General features: G+C 35.1%; 1 protein-coding gene across 1 annotated transcript in view; it reads right to left on the minus strand.

Annotated features, from left to right (window-relative positions):
- Positions 1-22,598, minus strand: part of col5a2.L (collagen, type V, alpha 2 L homeolog) — a 99,106-nt gene that overhangs the window by 14,871 nt on the left and 61,637 nt on the right. The window contains exons 15-38 of the mRNA XM_018236217.2: positions 22,184-22,228; positions 21,137-21,190; positions 20,584-20,628; positions 19,206-19,259; positions 15,380-15,478; positions 14,957-15,001; positions 14,782-14,880; positions 13,096-13,149; positions 12,325-12,432; positions 10,768-10,821; positions 10,566-10,664; positions 9,566-9,619; positions 8,526-8,624; positions 8,389-8,442; positions 8,254-8,307; positions 7,180-7,233; positions 6,249-6,302; positions 4,683-4,727; positions 4,489-4,587; positions 3,802-3,909; positions 3,660-3,713; positions 2,247-2,300; positions 2,113-2,166; positions 1,050-1,103 (exon numbers count right to left, since the gene is read on the minus strand). Of these exons, the coding sequence (XP_018091706.1) occupies positions 1,050-1,103; positions 2,113-2,166; positions 2,247-2,300; positions 3,660-3,713; positions 3,802-3,909; positions 4,489-4,587; positions 4,683-4,727; positions 6,249-6,302; positions 7,180-7,233; positions 8,254-8,307; positions 8,389-8,442; positions 8,526-8,624; positions 9,566-9,619; positions 10,566-10,664; positions 10,768-10,821; positions 12,325-12,432; positions 13,096-13,149; positions 14,782-14,880; positions 14,957-15,001; positions 15,380-15,478; positions 19,206-19,259; positions 20,584-20,628; positions 21,137-21,190; positions 22,184-22,228 (1,593 nt within the window). The remainder of the gene's footprint in view (positions 1-1,049; positions 1,104-2,112; positions 2,167-2,246; positions 2,301-3,659; positions 3,714-3,801; positions 3,910-4,488; positions 4,588-4,682; positions 4,728-6,248; positions 6,303-7,179; positions 7,234-8,253; positions 8,308-8,388; positions 8,443-8,525; positions 8,625-9,565; positions 9,620-10,565; positions 10,665-10,767; positions 10,822-12,324; positions 12,433-13,095; positions 13,150-14,781; positions 14,881-14,956; positions 15,002-15,379; positions 15,479-19,205; positions 19,260-20,583; positions 20,629-21,136; positions 21,191-22,183; positions 22,229-22,598) is intronic.

Raw genomic sequence — 22,598 nt, forward strand, 5'->3', positions numbered from 1 at the left:
ATTTTTTAGGAGATCAGATCTTTTTAATTGTTTGGCAAGAGTGAAGTGTGTATAAATGATGTATGTGCAGCAAGTCTGTTAGCAAGTAGAGCTCATCAACTTCAGAATGCTAATACAGCTTGACTTTTGCTAAAATTACTTCTACAAACAGCTGTTGAACAAGGCAGGGAGAGGGGGTTTTCCCATGGGAAATAATACACCTGTAAAGCAATGGTAGGCAGTAAAATACTATAGTAGCAAATGGTCAACATAGAGGAGTGGCATTTAATAAATGAAATACATGTTTGAACAGCATCAAATTAAATGATAAGAGCATGGACTGACATTTCATCTTTTTCTGAATGGAATGAATTAAGGAATTCACCTATGCTGCCTACCACTAGTTCTGGTCCTGACAGTTACAAATTTAGATTTAATAAGGCGAAGTTTGAAATAATGCGAAGTGTTCCCGTGCATAACCGCAGAAAGATAAGTTACAAACACAGGTTATGTGAGGCAAGAGTCCAGGGATCAAAGAATAGATTTAAGTGAAAATCCAATGGAGGCTATAGTATAACCCAAAGATTTTATTTGATTAGCATACCAAGAAATGGGGTATAACTAGGGATAAGTAATAGACCCAAAACTAAGGCATGCTTCTACATATCTCCTGGTTTTGACCCCTCATTTGGAAAAACAATTTGTTATTGCTTGCTGTCTGTCCTGACCTTAACATTGTTTCATAGACTTTTGCTGTCTGCCGCCTGCCCTGAGCTTTAGCCTAATCATGAACCTGCTTCTCAGCCTGCTGCCCTCACCACTGGTCATTTATATTGACTTGCTTTTCAACCTGCCATTTCTGATTGTCTTTGTTTTAGATTCCTTGTAAAATTATTTATTTATCATTCTTTTTCATTAGGTACCCAACATGTGTACATCAGGGTACACAGCACATGGACTCCTACCTACCAGACACACTTAGACACCAAAATGAGTGTAGAGGAAAAATAAAATATTAAAGTCATCAGGTAATTCCAATTACTTGGCAGCTACTGATAATGTATACTTACTGGTGGGCCAGCAAATCCAACAGGGCCAGTTGGGCCATTTTCTCCTCTGGAACCCTAAGAAATTGAAAAGATAATCTAGAATATTAGTTATAGTATACAAGTTAATATATAATGCCAACAATTTGGGACAATTCAATGTTATCCTTTTCTGTGGCCAGAGTTTAAAAAGTTTATTATTTAGGTATAACAGAGCTACATGGCATTGCAACTGTCTACATATAAAAAGAAAGATTGTCACTATTTAAAAAACACCAATATATTAAACATTATATATATAAATACAAGAGATCCTCTGCACTCAACCCATTATCAATATATCAATATATTAAGGAACATTTTGTGCCTTAATCTACTAAAAAGGTCTTACCCTTTAAACAAAACAGGGATTGTTTGTCCATATATTGCAAAATATTTAAGCTGGCCAACTACGTCAAAGTCATCCCATATCTGGTCAGTCCTATGCTCAATTTTCATCTGATTCATTAAGAATTCTATTGCTTCATTATACATTTTACAAAGGGACTAAGTTTTACCTGCAATTTACTTGCTGTTTTCAAAGTAAAACTTCCAAACAAACTTGGTTGCCCTTTATTGGCCACCAGTGGGATCACCTGACTATAGCTAGGAACGGTAGGGGCTACTACATGGAGCTGGCCACTGCTCCTGTATAAATTATAACAAATAAGGGAAAGTTGTGCTCATTACCAATTTTTAAAAACATTGAGCGGGGGTGCAATGAGGTTGTGACCACAAAATACACATAGACAAATACAAGAGTCCTCTGCGCTCATTATCCCATTCATAACAATAACCCATTATCAATATATTAAGGACATTGGAACATTTTGTGCCTTAAGCTAATATATATGCCTTACCATATATATATATATATATATATATATATATATATATATATATATATATATATATATATATATATATATATATATATATATATATATAATTGGCAGGCATATATTGATCAAACAAACTGAAAATCTATATTTCCTTTTTATTTTACAAACATCGATGAAGAGAAAATGTAAAAAATGAAAATACTCACTGGAGTCCCACGTGAACCCACAGGACCTATAGCTCCTCGTGGCCCAGGCTCACCCTAAGAAAAGTACAACAATTAATCAAACTTACTGTGGTTGACTGGCTAAGATGCAGCCATTTGACCATTATTATTCATACCTTCTCCCCAGATGGACCTGCAGATCCAGGAGGACCCAGAGGGCCAGGCAGTCCCTAAACATAATAAAATGTAGAATAAGATGTTACGGCACTTACAACTCCTGAGGAAATATTTTAATGAAATGCAAGCATGCTTATATTGCTTTTCACTGCATTCCAATATTGCATGTATGTGCCAATAAAATAATAATTTAATCAAAATACCTGAGCAGCAAAAAAATAAACGTAAAGAAAATCATCTGCATTGTTTCTTAACGTAACAAATGTTGGTTTTGATCCTTAATTCACATATGTCCTGAACTACGAACAAGGAAATTCACTCTGAGTGATAGACTTTGCAGCATCTCAAAATTACTCATATACATTTCAATACAAATACAATACAATTCTTGTGAAATAAAGAAGTAAAATTTCTATACAAAATGTTTTCTATATCATAAAAATATAAACATATTAAAGATCACCAAGGAGCTCAATGACCATATAAAGGCTTTTATACAGGTCATAGAGGTAACTTCAAACATCCTCATATTTTTAAACAGGGGATCCATTTTTGTATATAATAAACACATTTCAATTAAATATACGACCCATGTGACATCACAAAGCACTAATTATAACAAGTGAAATCACTAAGCACAGTTTATAAGGATATACTGTATAGACTGTGTACTGTGTATTATAAATGTATAATACATAAGACCATGGATATCCTGTAAACAATATACTTATAAACAGTGCTTAGTGATGTCATCAGTTGCTTAGCGATGCAATTTGAGTCACATTACTCATTGAAACTTGTGTATTATAATACATAATGTATTTCCTCACCTTGGAGTTCCATGACCTGTATAAATGTATTTACATGGTTATGGAAATCCTTGGTGACTTATATTGACTGATATTATCTTAGATTTTACAATATGGGGTACATTAGTCTCTTTGTAAACTAAATTATCCATTAGCCTCCAACTGTATAAAAAGAAAAGCAGTAAAATAAGTACATAATAATACTCGGTTGATGTTATGTAATGAAGAATATTGTTAGCCCAGGTCCAGAAACCTATAGCAACCAAGCAGAAAGTAGCATTTACTGGTCATTTTGTTGAAAACCAAACATATTATTGGTTGTATTGGTTCCTGCACCTAGGTAAACTTACTGTCTTTTATTGTGTATGGGGGGTAACTGAAATTCAGAAAACTAATGTAAAACAGGATGGTTTTTCATTTCTTTACAATGTCATTATTAAAATGTAAATCTAATACACATTTAAATATTCTGTTTGAAATACTTTAATTACATTACTTTACTATAATACATGCAAAAAGAGGAAAAAAGTAAATATTATTTAAATCTATAATTATAATTATAATTGCTTGCCCAAGGCTGAATTCTGATGTCATTTTACTTACTCTTGCACCATCATTGCCAGCTGTACCTTCAGACCCTTTTTCTCCAACACCTCCCTGTATAAGAAAGCAAAATATGGTCACTCAGTCTTCAGAACTACACATGTTTTGTAATGCATACGGATGGATAAATAATCAGACATACCCTATCTCCTTTTGGCCCAGATGTGCCAGCTATACCTCTCTCTCCAGGCATGCCTTGTAGGCCAGGTGGTCCAACATCACCAGGAGTTCCAGATGGACCTGGGCTTCCCTAGAAAAACAATAAACATATATGTGATTTTATAATCCAGTTTAATCTATGATGTCAATATTATCAATCATTTATAGATACAATAAAATGTAAAAATATTGCTTAGGAAATAATCTAAAATTATAATTGAAATAAAAGAAACTGAAGGGCAGAGTATTGAAAACTGTTTCTATGGCTAAAACTATGTAACATTCTGTCTAAATCTTCACTGGGCATTTCAGAATACATATTTCTGCTGAAGAGTTCGGTAAAGCTGCATCAAGGCTGCACCCCTAGTAGAGTCTGCCAGAGTCGCTGCACACACTACAAGCAAGTCCAAAGGTAAGAGTGCATGCACAGCGTTTGTCCTGGGCAGTTTTTGCACCCAGGTCCCTGGTAACACCACTGCAGGCAACCTTCTGCTGCATCCAGTATGAATGCATAGGGGGAAGCTGTGTTTTTCCTGCTGTTAAATGTTATAAATTGTTAATAGTCCTACTATTATTAACATGTATTATATGTTTGCATGTATACAAATTTGTATGCATATGTATCTTCTTAAAAGTGTCAGTGTGAAGACACAGGAAAAATGTAAGTTACCTTTGGTCCATCAGGTCCATGGCCTCCAGCCATACCCTTTTCCCCCGCTAATCCTGAGGCTCCAGGTTCTCCTCTTTCCCCTGGATTACCACGCTCTCCCTAAAAACAAAAACAAAAAAAAACTCTAAATATCTAGGATCTCAATCAAGATATTTATCATAATTCAGCTTCTTAAGGTACAATAAGAAACTTACTCTAGGGCCAAGTGGGCCTGCAGCTCCAGGATCCCCCGGGACACCCTGTTATCCGAAATAAAATACAATGTTATATTCACTTATATACAACTGTATTTTTAGCATGCAATTGTTTTGAACAATTATATGTAATTAGAATGTAAATATAGGTAAATAAAAGTGAAAAAATCTCAATTAACTTAACACCATTTGTTGTCTGCTTTAATTGAATGTACGATTCATTATTTTATGAATAATACTATAATAGTAGGGGTAAGAGTTTACCCATCATATATTTAGACTTGCTCAGCCAAACAGTGCTTGGTTGTTAGGACGTTGAAAAACAGCTCATTGGTATGATCAGCTTAAGGAATGCAACTTGCCCTGAGGTATTGTCTATTCCCAATTACGATTGACCATGGCTTATTTATTGCCTTGGGAAATGGACTGGTCATGGGAATAGGAATGTATGGAATGATCACTGGGAAAGATGAACAATAGCTTTAACTATCAACTTAATAAAAGACAGACTGAGAGAGCTGGGATCCAAATGTTCCCATAGTCAGTCTGTGACACAAAACAAATTCATGATGTTAAAACATGATGCAAACTAAAGCTTTATTTTATTCCATCTCAGATGTATTGCATTAAATTGAAATATATTAGATTAGACTGCATTATTTTGTACTTAATGTCTGGGGTCCGTGTGTGGCAAAATGTAATAACAAGTGGCAAACACTTCCCCCTTGATAATGAAGTCAAGTAAGATATGGAAAATAAAAAGTCTAAATATTGGATAGTCACATGTTCTAGTACCACTTAGGGCTCCATTGACTTGCATCTATTTAATGCTATGTACTTTGCACTTTGTGTAAGATGCATATTTGTTGGGACTTCTAGCACAAGACGCAGTACATCTTTCAAGGAGCCATGTACTTAATTCCTGTATTAGGAAGTCTTTAAGGACATAGTAATGCCCTCGTAATGCCCATACAAATCCAACATGTTCCATAAATATCACCGCTAAGTACATGCGTGGTTAAAAAAAACTGATCCTTTCTGAAACTCATACTAAAGAATTATGGTAAGAATTCTTTCTGCATTGCGTACCCGGGATTTGTAAAGCAATATAGGAACAGATTTTATTTAATCAGTTGATTTAATCAGCATTAGTATTGTTCAAACTGAAACACGGATGAGCTTTCCAAGCCGACTGCTAAAAATGAAATTCAATTAAAATACCTACTGAATTAAATTACTCTGAATTACTCACATTCCTTATTTGCTTTTTTAAAACCTAAATTGTGATGGATCAATCCATACCAAACCTTTATAATCTGCCTCTTACTTTAAAATGTGTTTAAAAGTAATAAACCTATTGTTACTTTTAGTACAAATATTTTTGCCAGAAAACCCAGCAAGAAACGTTAGATCTGGTTTGTATATCCAAATGAAATATCAAAATTTCAGATTCTACAAGATTCCTGCTTGTACATGGAATATAAAACCATGAATCCGTTTTCAATACTTCATCTTATCGATAACAATTGGTATTGGCCATTTTATGGTATGATGCTTAGAACTCACCTCATCACCGTGCTTTCCAGTTTCTCCTGGAGGCCCTGGTGGACCTGGTAAACCCTTTAATTAAAAAGAAATATACATCATATGACAAACAGAAATAATTTTCTATTTGCAAAGCTTTAATTCATACTATAATTTGTAATAAAGAGCAGTAAAACCTGCACCATCCATAGATAAGAATGTGATTGAAGACTTTGGCAAAGATAGGGCAGAAATTTAAATTCTTACACCTTTCTATATATCTATCTTCTATATATAAAGTTTTTTGTTTTTTCTTAGAAATTCTAGCCTCAAAGATCCGATCAGATGAAAATGTGCCCTATATAAAATCAAAAATTACAAACACTTGTATTTGATGGTACTAGACAAAGTTAAATATATGGAGTTAGTGGAATCCTAAAGTTTATTTTTAAGGTTTGTTGTGCTTTATAGAAGTTGAGTTACATGAGTAATCCCTGCCAACTGAAGTACCCTAGTGACATCCAGTCATATAGTTACAAACAAATGAATTGAAAGAGGCATTTTGTATGTAGACTGCCCCATTTCGGAATTCAGTAACATCATGATAGCTGTCTATTTGTGTGCTACTTGAAACAATGAAAGCTTTTTATCATTGTTTAGCCTTACTTTTCACTACACTGATCATCATAATTATTTATTTAGAAAGCACCGCCAAGTTAATATTTGTCAATACGGAATTGACAAATTTATCAAAGAAGATGCCCGAGTCATTGAGATTGTTTTTGACTGCCTTAAGCAGTTAAACATCATTCTGTTCAATGGGGGTTGTAGTTCAAGAAATATCACCTATATGACTATTACCTTCCTATGCAATTGATAAATATTAAAATGGTTGATATTTCTGAATGAGCAGTAACTATCATCACCACTAAGTGTTAGGGCATTACAATGTTGGCCCTTGATAATGAAATACCTGAAATCCAGTTGGACCTGGAGGACCTTGTTCTCCTCTTTCTCCTGCTGGGCCCTAATTAAACAAAATAAAACACATTATCTTACTTTTATATTTTGCACTCATATTTTGAGGCACATTTATCAAGGGTCAAATTTCAAATTCATGTGAGTTTTTTAAAACTCCGATAAACTCCCATAAACTTCAATTTCAACCAATCTAAATTTACTAATAAAATCAACCTTAATCGAATTCAATTTGAATGAGTAAAACTCGAATTGAATTTAAAAAAACTTGATTCGAGTTTTTTCTCTGAAAAAAACTCGAATGTCAGGAAGGCTGCAGACATCACCAAATTGATCCCTGGATCTCTCCCATTGACTTATACACCAATTCCGCAGGTCTAAAGTGGCGAATAGTCGAATTTGAGTTCTTAAAGGGCCAGAGTATGATAAATCTTGAAATTCGAATTAAAACTCAAATCGGGTTTGGATAATTCACAATTCGAATTTGAGAGTTTTGACCAAACTTTCACCCTCACAAAATTTGTTATTTTCTAAGACTACCCTACAAATTTGTTTTCAATGTTGCCATTTATGTGCAATTTATGTTTTAAGAATATTTGTTTCCCCTTTTGTGTTTTCCAATAGCAGCTCAGCAAACATGGCTGATATACAATTTGTTACAATGTTACAAATTATTTAAAAGATCTTTCAGCAGAACCTTTAGCCACTAGGCCCAACTAAATCTAAATGTTAACCTGCACAATTTAGAAATATTGTAATAAAATAATAAAATAAAAAATACAAAGTAACTGAAAAAAGTGAAAACTGAAAAAAGTACTGAAAATTGTGATGTAACCCTTGAAAATAATAAAACCAATTTATTCAATGCATTATTTATTTAATCTGCCAGCAAGATACATAGAAGATTTTTTAGACTAAGTTTTTGGTTTCTGTACTAATGCACATTGTACAATAACAATAATTTGAGCAGATAAATAAAAATGTTTGATCACTTCTATGCTCTGAATGATACTGATGTATGTTATGACACCTACAATGCTTTTTAAAACATACATGTTTGCCAACTTACTGAAGGGCCTGTAGGGCCAGAAGGACCAACTTCACCATCTTTTCCAGGAGCTCCCTATTAATGAAAATGAGAATATTGGTTAAAAAAAAGACCTTCACGAACTGAACATATGTAGCCATAATAAATTAAACTTACTCTTTGACCTGGAACTCCAGCATTGCCTTGTTCACCTGGCTTTCCCGGATCACCCTATCAGAAAAAAAAAAAAAAAAATTTATATGAAAAATAAGAAATTCATATCTTAAAGTTAACATTATTGCACAGTATCTTACACTGTGGCCTTTTGGACCAGCAGGTCCCATACTGCCAGGTTCACCACGTATTCCAATTGGGCCAGGTTGGCCAGGACGACCATCTTCTCCAGGAGCTCCCTGCAAAATATTTTTTTTATCTTTATAAATTTTTTTTAGTAACATGATAATAGGGCATGTAATTTAAAGCAATTATTTAATACACATTAATTATGAAAAATATGTTAATGGTTTTAAAGCTATTTAAAATTTGGTAGTCAGCTGGCTTCTACTACATCCTCTGAAAAGTCATAACCCCCAGGGCCGAGACTAGGAGATATCAACAACTACATTTAAAACCACTGTGTGTGTGTGTATATATATATATATATATATATATATATATATATATATATATATATATATATATATATATATATATATATATATATAGTAGTCTGGAAGCCGGCACAACACGTCAATCAGTCGCAGTTGCCTGGGTGCAATAAGCCCAAAATTTAGGTAGAAGAAAGAAAAAGCTTGCAAAAGGTGTTTATTCAGGTAACAATAACCACTAACGTTTCGGCTTGCACTCAAGCCTATCAAAAAACAAAAAAGGTGTTTATTCAAAAGGCTCAAAAGGCTTGAGTGCAAGCCGAAATGTTAGTGGTTATTGTTACCTGAATAAACACCTTTTTTGTTTTTTGATAAGTCCTGTGAGTGGGAGCTTTTTCTTTCATATATGTATATATATATATAGGAGAGTACGGATCTGTTTGGTGTATATATATATATATATATATATATATATATATATATATATATATATATATATTGGAAATTTGCTTAGAAATTTAATCTAGTAAATGCTATAATTGGGTTTATATTTTCTTTAAGTAGACTATTGAAAATGTATTTGTTAATAAATGTTAATGTAACTGCTGCAAAGTGGAAGGGAAGCTCCTATTGGCAGCATCAAAACAGAATATATTTAACAACATTTTGTTAGCAAACAGCTCAAAATGACTCTTATTTTTGCATCTAAAAATAGTTTTATTCAATTCACAGGCTCGACAGCTTACCAATGGTCCGAGTTTGCCTTCAGGGCCTTGAACGCCAGGATTTCCAGTTAAACCCTGAAATAGATTCATAACAGAACATGTTCAACAATGAGATACGCTGCAAAAACAAGAATAAATAAATAATAATAAAGCAGAGGAGGCCTGTGCCTCAGTAGCAACTTGGGAGAGGAGCTAAAGAGGCAGCAAATGGAGATTTTCACTGGGGAGTGAGTGAAGAATAAGCAGACCTGAATTGCAGGGAGAAGTGCACCAATACTATGTGGCCTGCTACTGTTTACTTTGGAAAAACTATAGAATTGCCATAAAAAACTGTTGGGCTGACCCTCTGGGATACTAGGAAAACTCCCAGAGTGCCACGGTATCAGTGGGCCTTCCTTCTGACCTACTATGTGCACTGTTTATACTATGACCATACCCCAGTTCTACAGTAGATGACAACAAAGAGAAAACATGGAGGGAAGAATATATGATAATATCTAAGGAGCAGTGGTTAAGACATACCTCCCAACATTTTGGTAAAATAATTACCATGCTCATTTTACAAAATTTGGCAGGTTTGAATATATTTCTGTGGTTTTTTTCAGTTATTACAGTTTTGCTAATGAAGGTGAATTGCCCTTAAAGCTGTGAGTCTAACTTTCCCCAAGGGACCTGTTATGTTAAATTGTTACAATTACTTGTTTGCTTATCTCGAAATTGTTACAAAAGTATCTTATCTGCTGCTGTGGCTGTTCTGGGCTCTCTGCCAAAAGCCAATTAAGTTATAAACTTTGTTTCTTTTTCTGGCTGTTCAGTGCAGAGAAAAACTGGACTTTCCAGTACAAACGAGGGACTGTGGGTTGAGCTGTCAAAAGAGTGACTGTCCCTCTAAAAATGGGACAGTTGGGAGGTATGGTTATGAGAATAAATAGAGTGAGTAACGAGAGAGAGAGGAAAAATTTTGGAAAGTGGGCCGCGCCCAAGACGACACTGATAAAAACTTCACATTTTAATTTCTTACCCTTGCACCAGGAAGGCCAGGTTCACCAAGGCGTCCCGGATCTCCATTTGCTCCTTTAGGACCTGAAGTTCCTGCAATTCCTCTTTCTCCTTGTGCTCCCTGTGTGTTGTTGATTAAAAAAGAATCATTAACTTAAAAATGTCTTAGTCTTTATTGTAAAAAGCATTTTACATTCAAAGTCAATACGTTTGTTATATATTACCTTTGGTCCAGGCAATCCATCTGATCCAGGAAAACCGCGGTTACCAGGAGCACCCTACAGTAAAATACATTTAAAAACTGCAAATTACTGATCATAAAAAGATAAATTATGATAGGATGAACAGCTGGCTAAGACATTCCACATTTTAGTCAAATACATGCATATTATATACAGAACCAACAGAAGAATGCTATAAAATTAAATTTGTCTAGAATTAATATAATAGTGGTGGAGGTCCTAGGGTGGTTGAAAGAATCATTAACTGAAGTTGAAGTGCTACACAAAATGAAAATGATTAAAACAAACAGGAAAACAGACACACACAAAATAATGACCAATTGAAAGTTTGCTGCCAACATCATTCTGAAAAACCAAACTGTGCCATTTCCAGCAGTGCATTCTCTGTTAAAATGCCTCGAATGGTTTTTCCACTCAGTTACATGATTTGAATAAAGAGCATTCTGTCATTGCCCTAAAGGGGAACAGCTGCAATTATTACATATTGAATGCATTGTGTTTGTGTGTGACTTTTTAATATAGCTCTTTCACAAAAATATCTTTAGCATTTTTTCTTACAGTTCTTTATTTACTTAACAATTTATTTGTAAGGTCGTCAACTGATAGATCTGACTATGTCTAAAATACAGCATTTCTACTCACATTTGTTTCAAGGGCTTAGTTCTCCTTTAAAATATGTTTTGCCTGCTCTTTTAATTACGAATGATCAATGTTCCGGGTTATAAAATGAAAATTAAATTGAAAATAGCAAATGTGCAAGATGGAGAATAAAGTAAAACAAATGACTAATCGTCAGGTAACCCCCAACCCCACCACAACAGTTAACTGCTCCCTATTAGGCTGCAGCTGTGAAAGAGATGGAGATAGGGTAAAAATAAATCAATTATCAGCTGGTGCTTAACATTGGGGAAAAAAATTAGAAAATATGTATTTTTTGAAGTAGACTGAAATGATTTTGCAACAGACTAGGTTAACTTTTGGCTAAGGACATGGTGTATATTGATGTTAAAAAAAATGGTTGTGTTCTTTGTCACAATCCCATTTTTAGCATCAATTGCAATTTTTACACGCTTTTTGTTTACAATCGTATTTTTAACGGGATTGCAAAATAAAAAAAAAAAGTAAGCATGGAAAAAATGCAATGGAACCAAAATACCCAATTGTGAAACCCTAAACTAGCATGCGATTTGGAAGTCAAGCAAAAACTCCTCTTGCCATTCTACCATATATAACCAAAGGCAAAATTACAGAGGAAGCAGCGGGGCCAGGAGGTATAGGGGCCCTATGAGGCCAAAATTCATATACAATTTTAATAGAAATAGACATTTTGGGAGCCTGAAAAATAATTTGCTGTGGGGCCCAGTAATATCTAGTTACACCACTGTATATAACAGTACATTGGCAGCTTATTTATGAACATAGATTGTCACTATCAAAACTAATTGCTAAGTGGTTGCTATTGCCAACAGGCATAGTGCAAGTTTGCACCTAGGTTTGTAAATGTTTGTGATTTCCATTTATGTATAATCTGTTTCTTACCCTTTCACCAATTGGTCCAGGTTGTCCCACACTGCCTGTGTCTCCACGAGGACCTCTTTTTCCTTCTTCACCTAGTGGGCCTGTTGCACCTTGAGGACCATGTGGACCCTGTTATAAATATCAATCTTGTCGTTAGTAAAAAATATTTAAGAACATTTTAGAAAGTTAAGAAATGTTCCACACCAATTCTGTTGCCTCATCTTGATATTAATAGAAAGGACCAGACACCCCAATTACTTGAGGTTCGTGGCATGAAAATGCTCTACAGCATTAGAAACACCATCAGCAGTGCTGTATGCCAGGTTCTGTTTAAATCAACGGGAGGCACTGAAGGCTTTACCACCACTTCAAATATTAGTGGGGTTTTTTTGTTGTTGTTTTTTTTTTTACAAAGTTTAATAGAGTTAATTTAAATGATAATGAAATACAGAAAGCTTTCTAGTACAAGTCTGTCAAGGAACCAGATAAGCAAGGAAACATGGAATGATTTCTTCTACAGGGTCCTTTTTTTGTCACCACCCCCCCTGATGGCTGGTAATTCTACTTAAAAAATGCGGCAACCCTAGCCTGGACTGAAGAAGCATCAGAACTGACAGTGTGTGTTTGTATATGCTGTTATTCTTTAGGGTGCTCAGTTCAGTGGACTAAAGTAACCTTGTTTCAAGATACGGTGGAACCGAAACACATATCTGTACAATAGCTAAATGTTGTTTTCTTTTTTAAATTCTAATGAATGTTACATGTAAGGTCTAATTGTTAAACATTACTTACAGGTTCTCCTTTGGGCCCAGCTTCTCCTTTGAAGCCTGATACTCCTGGATCACCCTGTAAAATAAGAAAAATCAAAATGCAAAGGTCTAGATTTTATTACTTGCTTGTTGATTCTAAATATACCATGTTAAAAATACTCAAGTTCAGTCATTAAAGCACATATAAGGGGTCATCTGCTTAGACACCAGCACAAGAACAATAAGGGGTGCATAGGCATGTCTCTTAGTGCTCATTTAAACTGCAGTTCTATCCAGGCTCTGGCAGTTCTATCCCGGCACATGGGGCACAGGGGTCGGCAGGTGAAAGGCAGTTCTGTCCTTACGACCTGGCATGCAATAAACACAGGGCCTCATTGCTGCTTACGCCTGCCTCTGCACTTTTTGAAGCACAGAGACCTGCAGCAATTCATACATGCGCAGGGCAGTGTGAAAAGTGAAATAAAAAACATGGTGGATGTTGCCTATTTTTTGCAATTTGCTCCCTGTCTGCACATAATTATTTTAATGGCCCCTACATAGGTCAAGGTGGCACAGGATTGCATGACTAAAGAGGCAGTTGCCTTGCCAATTTAAATATTAGGAAGGGAAAGCATAATATGAACAGGTTGGTCTGCATCTCTGTAATTCTAAGCAATTCATATAACAAAAATAAAAAATGAGCAACATGTAAAGCACATCCAGTTTCATATCAGCCAATATTAATCTAATGAACAGGAAAAAACTTCAAACAGTAGGCTGTTAGCCTACTATGGGATTCAATATCTGGGATTCAATATCTCAGATCAGTCTCTTATGAGGGTCTGAGATACTGTATACAGTATCTAGTTAACAACAAGTCTAGTTAACAACAAGTCTAATGCAACTGGACTGAAGTATCCTGAAAACTAGGGATGCACCGAATCCACTATTTTGGATTCGGCCGAACCCCCGAATCCTTCGTGAAAGATTCGGCCGAATACCGAACCGAATCCGAACCCTAATTTGTATATGCAAATTAGGGGTTGGAAGGGGAAAACATTTTTTACTTCCTTGTTTTGTGACAAAAAGTCACGCGATTGCCCTCCCCGCCCCATTAGGATTCGTATTCGGTTCGGCTGGGCAGAAGGATTCGGCCGAATCCGAATCCTGCTGATAAAGGCCGAATCCTGGCCGAATCCCGAACCGAATCCTGGATTCGGTGCATCCCTACTGAAAACGTTTCAAGTGGCTGCTTAAGTTCAAATTCAGTCAGCGATATAGAATATCTGAAGGCTATGGACAATAGACAGTTAAGCCATTTGATTCAATTAACCCAACCGACCTGTGAAATTGATAAAAACAATCATCCAGTTTGATTTTTTCAATCAAAATTCCCCACTAGTTCAAATGTCTAGAAGTTGCAGGAAACTTGCAAGATTTCCAATTTGATCTATGATAAATTTCCCCCCCCCCCAAAATTATAACTTTTTAAAAATTAACATTCTGTAACATCTCTCATTTTCAATGAGATGTGATCGTCCTGTAGCTTTTCAGCTGTTGTTGGGAGACAACAGCTGGATGGCTGTATTAGTCATCTCTGGTATGAATATACAGAAGAAATAATTTCATCTGGGAAGAAACTTCCTTGACACCGATTATGTAAAAAACAGACAAACTATTGTTGGAATCCTTCATACATAAACATGTATGTTAAAGAGTTAATAATTACCGCAGAGCCTCTGATACCCGGTGCTCCGGTGCTTCCTTGAGGTCCAGGAGATCCAGGTGGGCCTAAAAGTCCAGGTGCTCCAGCAACTCCAGGGACCCCCTACAAAAGAATCAACTGTGATTTTGTTTTCCATCATCAAACATATAAAACCTACAGATAACTTCCAGTTACTTACAGTTGGTCCTTTTGCTCCAGAAGCCCCATCAGTTCCTACAGTGCCCTAGAAACAATGTGATTTGAAAATGAGTCATTTTGCAAAGTAGATTCATCTACCCATGTCCCTTGTGGTCTATGCAAAATCCAGATGCATGAAATGTAATTGTTTATATAGAATAATATGATCTTTATATGAACTTACAGTTTTCAAGCACTTTTCTATAATAATTGTTCGATACGGTCCATTACTATTTTGAGGGAAACTATATGGTACATTTAATGCTGAAACAAAAATAAGTGGAGGAGTCCATCTTCTATTTTTCATATGAAGCAAAAAAAAAGAAACAACTATAAAACCTGTTAAAAATAAATGGGCCTCATCGGCTGGTGTTTAAAGTTATTGTGCTAAAAAGAACCGGTGGCACAATTAGAACCAACGTACTGGAAGTCCCTGTGAACCAGCAGGTCCTTGATGTCCGTTTTCACCTCTTGATCCTTGTGGACCTTCAGGCCCTCGAGCCCCAGTTGGACCAGCTTCACCCTAGGATAAAGAAGAGTTCATAGTGTTGCTGTTACTTTGTTAACCAGCAAGAAACTTGAGAAAGTCAAAAAAGTACAAAGCATTTATAGTGTAATAAGACTAATCAGGACAAAAATGTAATTCGGTGTAGAAAAATAAATCATAAATTTTTTGCAAAAATGAATATAATTGTCATTTTTTTATATTTATAAAATAATAAGCATGCATTTTAAAGGCATGTAATATGTTCTACATAAAAATAAAGGTATTTAGGTAGCTCTGAATTAGTGATTAGAGGATTTACCCGCGGGTCGGGCGGGTTCGGGCCGACCTCACACGCTTCTTCGCGGGTGGGTGCGGGTTGATCTCTTCTGCTCTATAGTTGCTTCCAACTTCCGGGTTCGTCTTTTATAGACGCTGCGCCTGCTTGTCCCGCCCCTTTAGTGACATCATCGGTGGGGCAGGTCAGCGCAGGTCTATTAGAGTAAACCGGAAGCGTGGATGCGGGAAAAAAACCTCAGGTCCCAAGCATTCTGGATAACAGGTACTATACCTTTACAGTACAATACATTTCTTCAAATCTTTCAGTTACCATGGCATGTGCAATATCTCTACTTTTATTGTATTGTTTTTATTTCTTTGCATTTCTGTACTACCCTCATCTGTGGGTGGGAGGTTATAGCCTGATATGGAATGGCAGGAATCCCTACCACCTGCTTTTTGCAGTTTGGTTGGCCTGTGGACTATGCAATTTGCTCATCCATGTGTACAGTCAAATTCTGTAAAAGTAGATTACCAGGACTGCATGAGAAACTGTGGTTGTCTTAACATGGTTAATCAGATATGAATGATATCAATGATCAGTATACTCTAGGGTTTAGCCTAGAATTGGTTTTGTTTGTTTTAATTTTAGTTTTATTGGAATTAGAAGGAGAGTTTCGTGTCAATAATACGTGCTTTGGACAGTTGTGAGTTATATTTTGAAATAAATAAGTAGTATTGGTATTCTTTCTTCATATTTGGAGTTTTTACAGAAATGTTCTTTATGCAGCCATTGGGAATTCTCCCTTTGACCTTTATTATGTGTTTTAGTTTAGTTATGTGTTTTAGTTTAGTATACAAAAAGCTATTTAATTCTAAAGCCAAGAAAGCATGAGAAATAAACTCACTACACACCATTTAAAACTTCAATTGTTTAATTCAATCTGAGACTTGTAATCTAATTAAAGATAGAGCAAAGGGTGTTTGCTGGTTCAAATCCAAACACAATTTTCTCTCCAGGAAATAAATTAGCACCTGCATATTAAATGAATGTTGATCTGTTATCTGGATAGCCATTATCCAGCAAGTTCTTACTTATGAATTATTTCCTTTTTCTCTGTAACAATAAGACAGTACCTTGTACTTGATCCCAACTAAAATATAAGTAATCCATATTGGTGGCAAACAATCCTATTGGGTTATATTTACTGTTTAAATTAATTTTTAGTAGACAAAGTATGAAGATCCCGATTACGGAAAGACACCTTACTGGGAAAACCCCAGGTCCCAAGCATTCTGGATAACAAGCCCTATACCCGTACTAATTAACATACTAGCAGTAACTACTTCAGTTAGTATAGATTAAGGCAGTCTTCGTCTGTCTGATTCAATCTGCGTTAGAATAAAGTAGCCCAGCCACTTCAAGTGAAATGGAGGAATTTGTGTAATTTCTAGAGTGTCTGTATTTTCCTTATCTAGGTGATAAAATGCCACTAGGTTTATGGATCTAACAAGCGCCCCTGTTTCTAGAAGTCAATATTAGTTGCTGGAGACCAAAAAAGTTATTGTTGACTTTTTTTTCAGATTTCAGTAATAATACCTGCTTAGATAAGTATTAGCTGAGACTGGGACAAACATACCTTCATATCATTCAGTTGTAGAATAAATATAAATGAGTCTTTTTACATAATATGTGCACAGTCTGTACTGCTGGCGAGAGCAACAACAGACTTCTATTTTAATTAGTCCATTGTGTTAAGTTACCCAACAGGGTTTCATTATTAACAATCTGTATAGACACGTTCCCAAGCATCCTTTAGAAGTTTTAAACATGATTAAACACGATAACTGAGTGAATGCACCTTTAATACGTTTTTGTAATTGCACCTTGGTATGTTTTATTTTTTTTTGTCTTCCTCATATTTTTATTGCACCACTTGTTAACTGCAAGATAAGAGTTTTTAAAGACAATGACAAGTGTTTGAACCACTTGTGGATTACTTTAATGGGCAGATTTATCAAAGGTCGAATTTCGAATTTATGTGGATTTTTTTTTTTATTCTAATAAATTCGATTATACTCACAACTCAAATGGGAGGTTATTTAAGAAAAATTAGAACGTCTAATATTCAATCGAATAGTCCCAACCCAGAAATTTGAATCAAATTCTAATTGAGTTTTGCCTCCGAAAAAAGCTTGAATGTCAGGAAGGCAATTGATATATTCAAATGGTTCAACAGATCTGCCATTGACTTGTAAATGAACTTGGCAGGTTTTAGGTGGCGAATATTCTAATTGGAACTGTTTCCATTGTCGAGTGTGATAAATCTTACATTCGAATTAACATTCAAATTGGGGGATTAAAATTTTGACACCACAAAAATAAATCTTAAATTAGAATTAGAATTTATTATTCAACCCTTAATAAATCTGCCCCTAAATGTGCCCTAAATCTATTATATACAGTATTGCTTCTCTTGAAAATTAGGTAGATCTCATGTATGTTCTGCTTTTAGAAAAAAATCGCTGTCTGATAGAGGAAAAGGAACAGTAACACCAAAAACTGAAAGTGTTTTAAAGTAATGAAAATATCATGTAGTGTTGCCCTGCACTGGTAAAACGGATGTGGTTGCTTCAGAAACACTACTATAGTTCATATAAACAAGCTGCTGTGTAGCAATGGTGAAAACTGAAAAAAGGCTATATGGCACAAGTTAAATTGTGGATAACAGATAACACCATTATGTTCTACAGAGCTTTTCTGCTATCGCCTGTGTATCCTTAGCCTTTTTCTCCTTTGAATGGCTGCCCCTATACACAGCAGCTTATTTATATAAAAAATAGTAATGTTTCTGAAGCAAACACACCAGTTTTACTGTATTATCTTTGTATTACTTTAAAACACTTTCATTTTTTGATGTTACTGTTCCTTTAAGGAAACCAGATAAAATAATGTAGAGGGTAGTTACTTAAATGCTGAGAATGATTAATATCACGATGTCTGGAGCATTTACAGTAATGTAATTTGCTTTAGCTCCACCTAGTGACAGAATGCAAAAACTAATATGAAATGCTAATATTTAGAAGTTGTGTGTTTTGAAAAAAAAACTCTTTCTAGATAACGGGTTTCCAGAAAACAGATCCCATACTATTACAAAAGGACCCATCTTTATGGCTGACCTACATGCTAGCACAGCAGTATGAGGTTAAAGTCCAGATTTTAACTGTGCACCAAACAGCAAAGAAATACAGAGTCATACAGCTAAATGAGGTTTCAAATGTATTTTGTATATAATCTGTTTTAACTGTATTTTAAAATGAAATAATTAATATACACAGAACTTTGCTTCATACATCCATAATCTATTCATTCTGGGATATTTAAAGAATGAGTCTTCTAAGAAGTATAATTATTTTGAGTTCAAAAACTTCTGCTAAAATGAAAAACAAGATTACATAGAGAAAAGATCAGAATGGCAAATATTACCTTCATACCAGGGATACCAGGAAATCCAGGTGCACCACTCAACCCAAGAGGGCCCTATTAGATAAAACATATAAAAGTCACCAAACACTTTTTATGCACATGTTAAAATAAACACGCTTTCTGCTACCTCATACCTACATTACAAAAATGTATAATAAATTTTTGTTTTTGCCTATGGGATTGTCTTATTGAAATACCAAAAGCTCTGTACTTTTTCACTAGTTATTTCGGTTCATTGGTAATGCTGAAACTCTATTGGGTCATGGGGTTCAAAGGGCTTTGATTTTGCAGTCCTTAGAGCTCCAGAAGTGGTGCCTAACCATTTGTAAATGAGCCTCTGTGCTTCGGAGCACAGACACTTGAAGCTAGGCCCTTGAACAGAATGATACATGTGGCAGGCAATGCTCTATCCAAAATGGGTGGGTGGGGGGGAGGCACACAGACATGACTTCTCCTTTCCACTAACTTGTGCTTCATTCCTGATGCTGCATTCTGTTCTTTGTGGCAGATTTTAAAGCTTAGCTTTTCCCAAGTGCTTTTTATATGGGGTGGAGCTCCAGTGAATGATGCAAAAGTATTTATTAACTCTACCCTATATTATAAAGTGGTGTTGCCTCCTGACTCTACAATGTCCTGAAACTACTTTATCAAGTGAATGGACCATGCAGTTCCATACTTTAAAGGAAAACTAAACCCTAAAATTGCCATATTTAATATACTAAACTTATTGCACCAGCCTAAAGTTTCAGTTTATTAATAGCAGCAATGATCCAGGACTTCAAACTTGTCACAGGGGGTCACCATCTTGGAAAGTGTCTGCGACACTCACATGCTCAGTGGGCTCTGAGCAGCTGTTGAGAAGCTAAACTTGGGGGTTGTCACAAATTATCAAGCAGAAAAATGAGGTTGCCCTGTAATATAAGATGGTTTCTGTGCTGCCATGTATTAATTATCTGTATTAATTACTAATCAGTCTTATATTATGACATTTATATTCTATGTGTACTGTATAATGTGAGTGGGTCCCTAAGCTCAGTAAGTGACAGCAGCACAGAGCATGTGCATTGAATCAGCAGAAAAAGAAGATGGGGGGCTACTGGGGCATCTTCAGAGACACAGATCTTTCCTGCTAAAGGGATGTGATTGCCATGGGCTGGTACTGAAGCACAAAACATAATGTATAACATTTCTAGCCTACTTCTTTAGTTAAGCTTTAGTTCTCCATTAAATATCTCATTTAACCCAATTTATCTGTTCAAAATAGCATTTGTCCTGGAATAAAAATATTTTATTCTAGAAACATAACATAATGTTAAGTGAGTTTCCGTTTTGAAAAATGCCTTATGTTTTATAACAAAAAACTTAAACTCCAACTTACTATTGGTCCAGCCAGTCCAACAAGTCCATTAGCACCCCTTGTACCCTGAAATATAAAAAAATAATAGTTTGATTCCAAAGACTTTTCAAATGTAATGAATAAATATAAATTTGAAGTACGATATTACGGTACCTCTGAAGCACTGATTAAGACCAGAAATCTATGTAAATATGTCAGAGACATAGCTTTTGGTGCACAGTTCCCTCTAGCAACCATTTAGCAATTAGTTTTGATCAGTAATTTGCAGGTAAAATACTATAAGGATATTTTAGTTTTTACTGCAATGATGAAAATTTGAGCTCCAAGTGTTCAAGCCATGCCAGTTGCTCACTAATTAGAGGAGCAGTGTTTGGCATACTATGGGGTTAATATAGTCTTAAGTTTGCTACTTACTTAAAGACCTATAGCAACCAATTAGTACATAGAATTCACTGATTAGCTATTTGAAAACAAACATCTGAATCATCTATGGGTTACTAGATGTGAGAAAGCGTAAAAGACTCTTTTTTTTACATTGCCCAATATTTTTTTAAAAAAACATGATTTAACTTACAGGTGTTCCCTGAGATCCGATCCTTCCTCTTTCTCCAGGCATTCCTCTAGGTCCCTGTAAATTAAAAAGTAAGGTTAAACATTAAGCCGTTTGAAATAAAAATAGCTATTTAAAACACAAACTCTTGTTCAAAGCTTTATTTAATGTAGCATAATTGTAATTTTAACAAGAATAATTTTTTTTTAGGTCCAAGCCAAGTTTTCAGGAGATCAGGCATCTGTAGATACACTTGATATATTGTACAAATAATACTGATGCACCTTGTTGATGTTAGTTGTTGTAAATAGGGAAACAGCATTTCTCTCCCTCTCTCTATTTATATATCATTTTTAATATTGTGATATAATATAATATCTGAATATAATATCTGAAATTAGTCACTGATGATTTTATGTGGAATAGACAATCATAGGGCAGGCAGTAAGTAAAGAGCTCAATTGTAGCCTGTGTATGTCACCACTTCTTTCCTTACACATCTAAATGACACACAATTTGGGTGAAGGGAGGAGGAAAGACTACATGCCTTCTGGTGGCCTCAGGTCTCAACAATGCAGCACAATAGTGAATTACACCCATTTCTGTACTTTGAATCCTGGCACCCACAATATAAATTACCTATACTGTGTTTATATATAAATGATCTAATTTCAGACACATTTGTTTTGTTCTACTGTGTACCAGTAACCCCCAAGTACTCCATTAACTATGCCATTTACTGATGTTCTTCTCAGCTTTCAGGCAGAGCTACTAAAACATCCCTCTGTTCTATTAGGTTGTCTAAACAAGACCAATACATACTATACTTAAATTACAAACACAGATATGAACAGATCATGTGATGTTATGGGAAACCACCAATTTAAATACATATATATATATATATATATATATGTATATGTAATATATCAAGTGTAGAGTGCTCCCCCTTGGCCTATATATATTACAGTATATATATATATATATATATATATATATATATATATATATATATATACATATAGTCAGTATTATTAAAAGCAAAATAGCACATCAAATAAGACTACTTACAGCAGGGCCATTTAATCCCATTGGTCCTGTAGGGCCAGATTCACCCTAAAAATGCAGAAATTAGACACATATTCAGTATAAATAAAAAAAAAGATGAAATAACAGGTCTGTATTTTAAACAAACATATATTAACAGGCATAAAGACGCATTGGCTGGTAGATGAACAATTGGAAAGTGAACAAGACAATCTGCCTTGGAGGCACTCCCGTCTACTGAGCACTTGGAAAAGAGCAGACATTTATAACAAATTCTCTTTTTATTTCCTATTGGCTGCCACTTGGTTTAGTTAACGGGACTGGAGCAGTGTTCTTGTTCTAAAGCAGAGACTGAGCTTTTGTATTTTAAAACTGTTTCAGAATAAATAACAAAAGGTTATTACAAAGCCACTTATTGTGCTCTATAGATCCCCTTTAA

This window comes from Xenopus laevis, chromosome 9_10L, assembly GCF_017654675.1.
Source record: "Xenopus laevis strain J_2021 chromosome 9_10L, Xenopus_laevis_v10.1, whole genome shotgun sequence".
Taxonomy (NCBI): Eukaryota; Metazoa; Chordata; class Amphibia; order Anura; family Pipidae; genus Xenopus; species Xenopus laevis.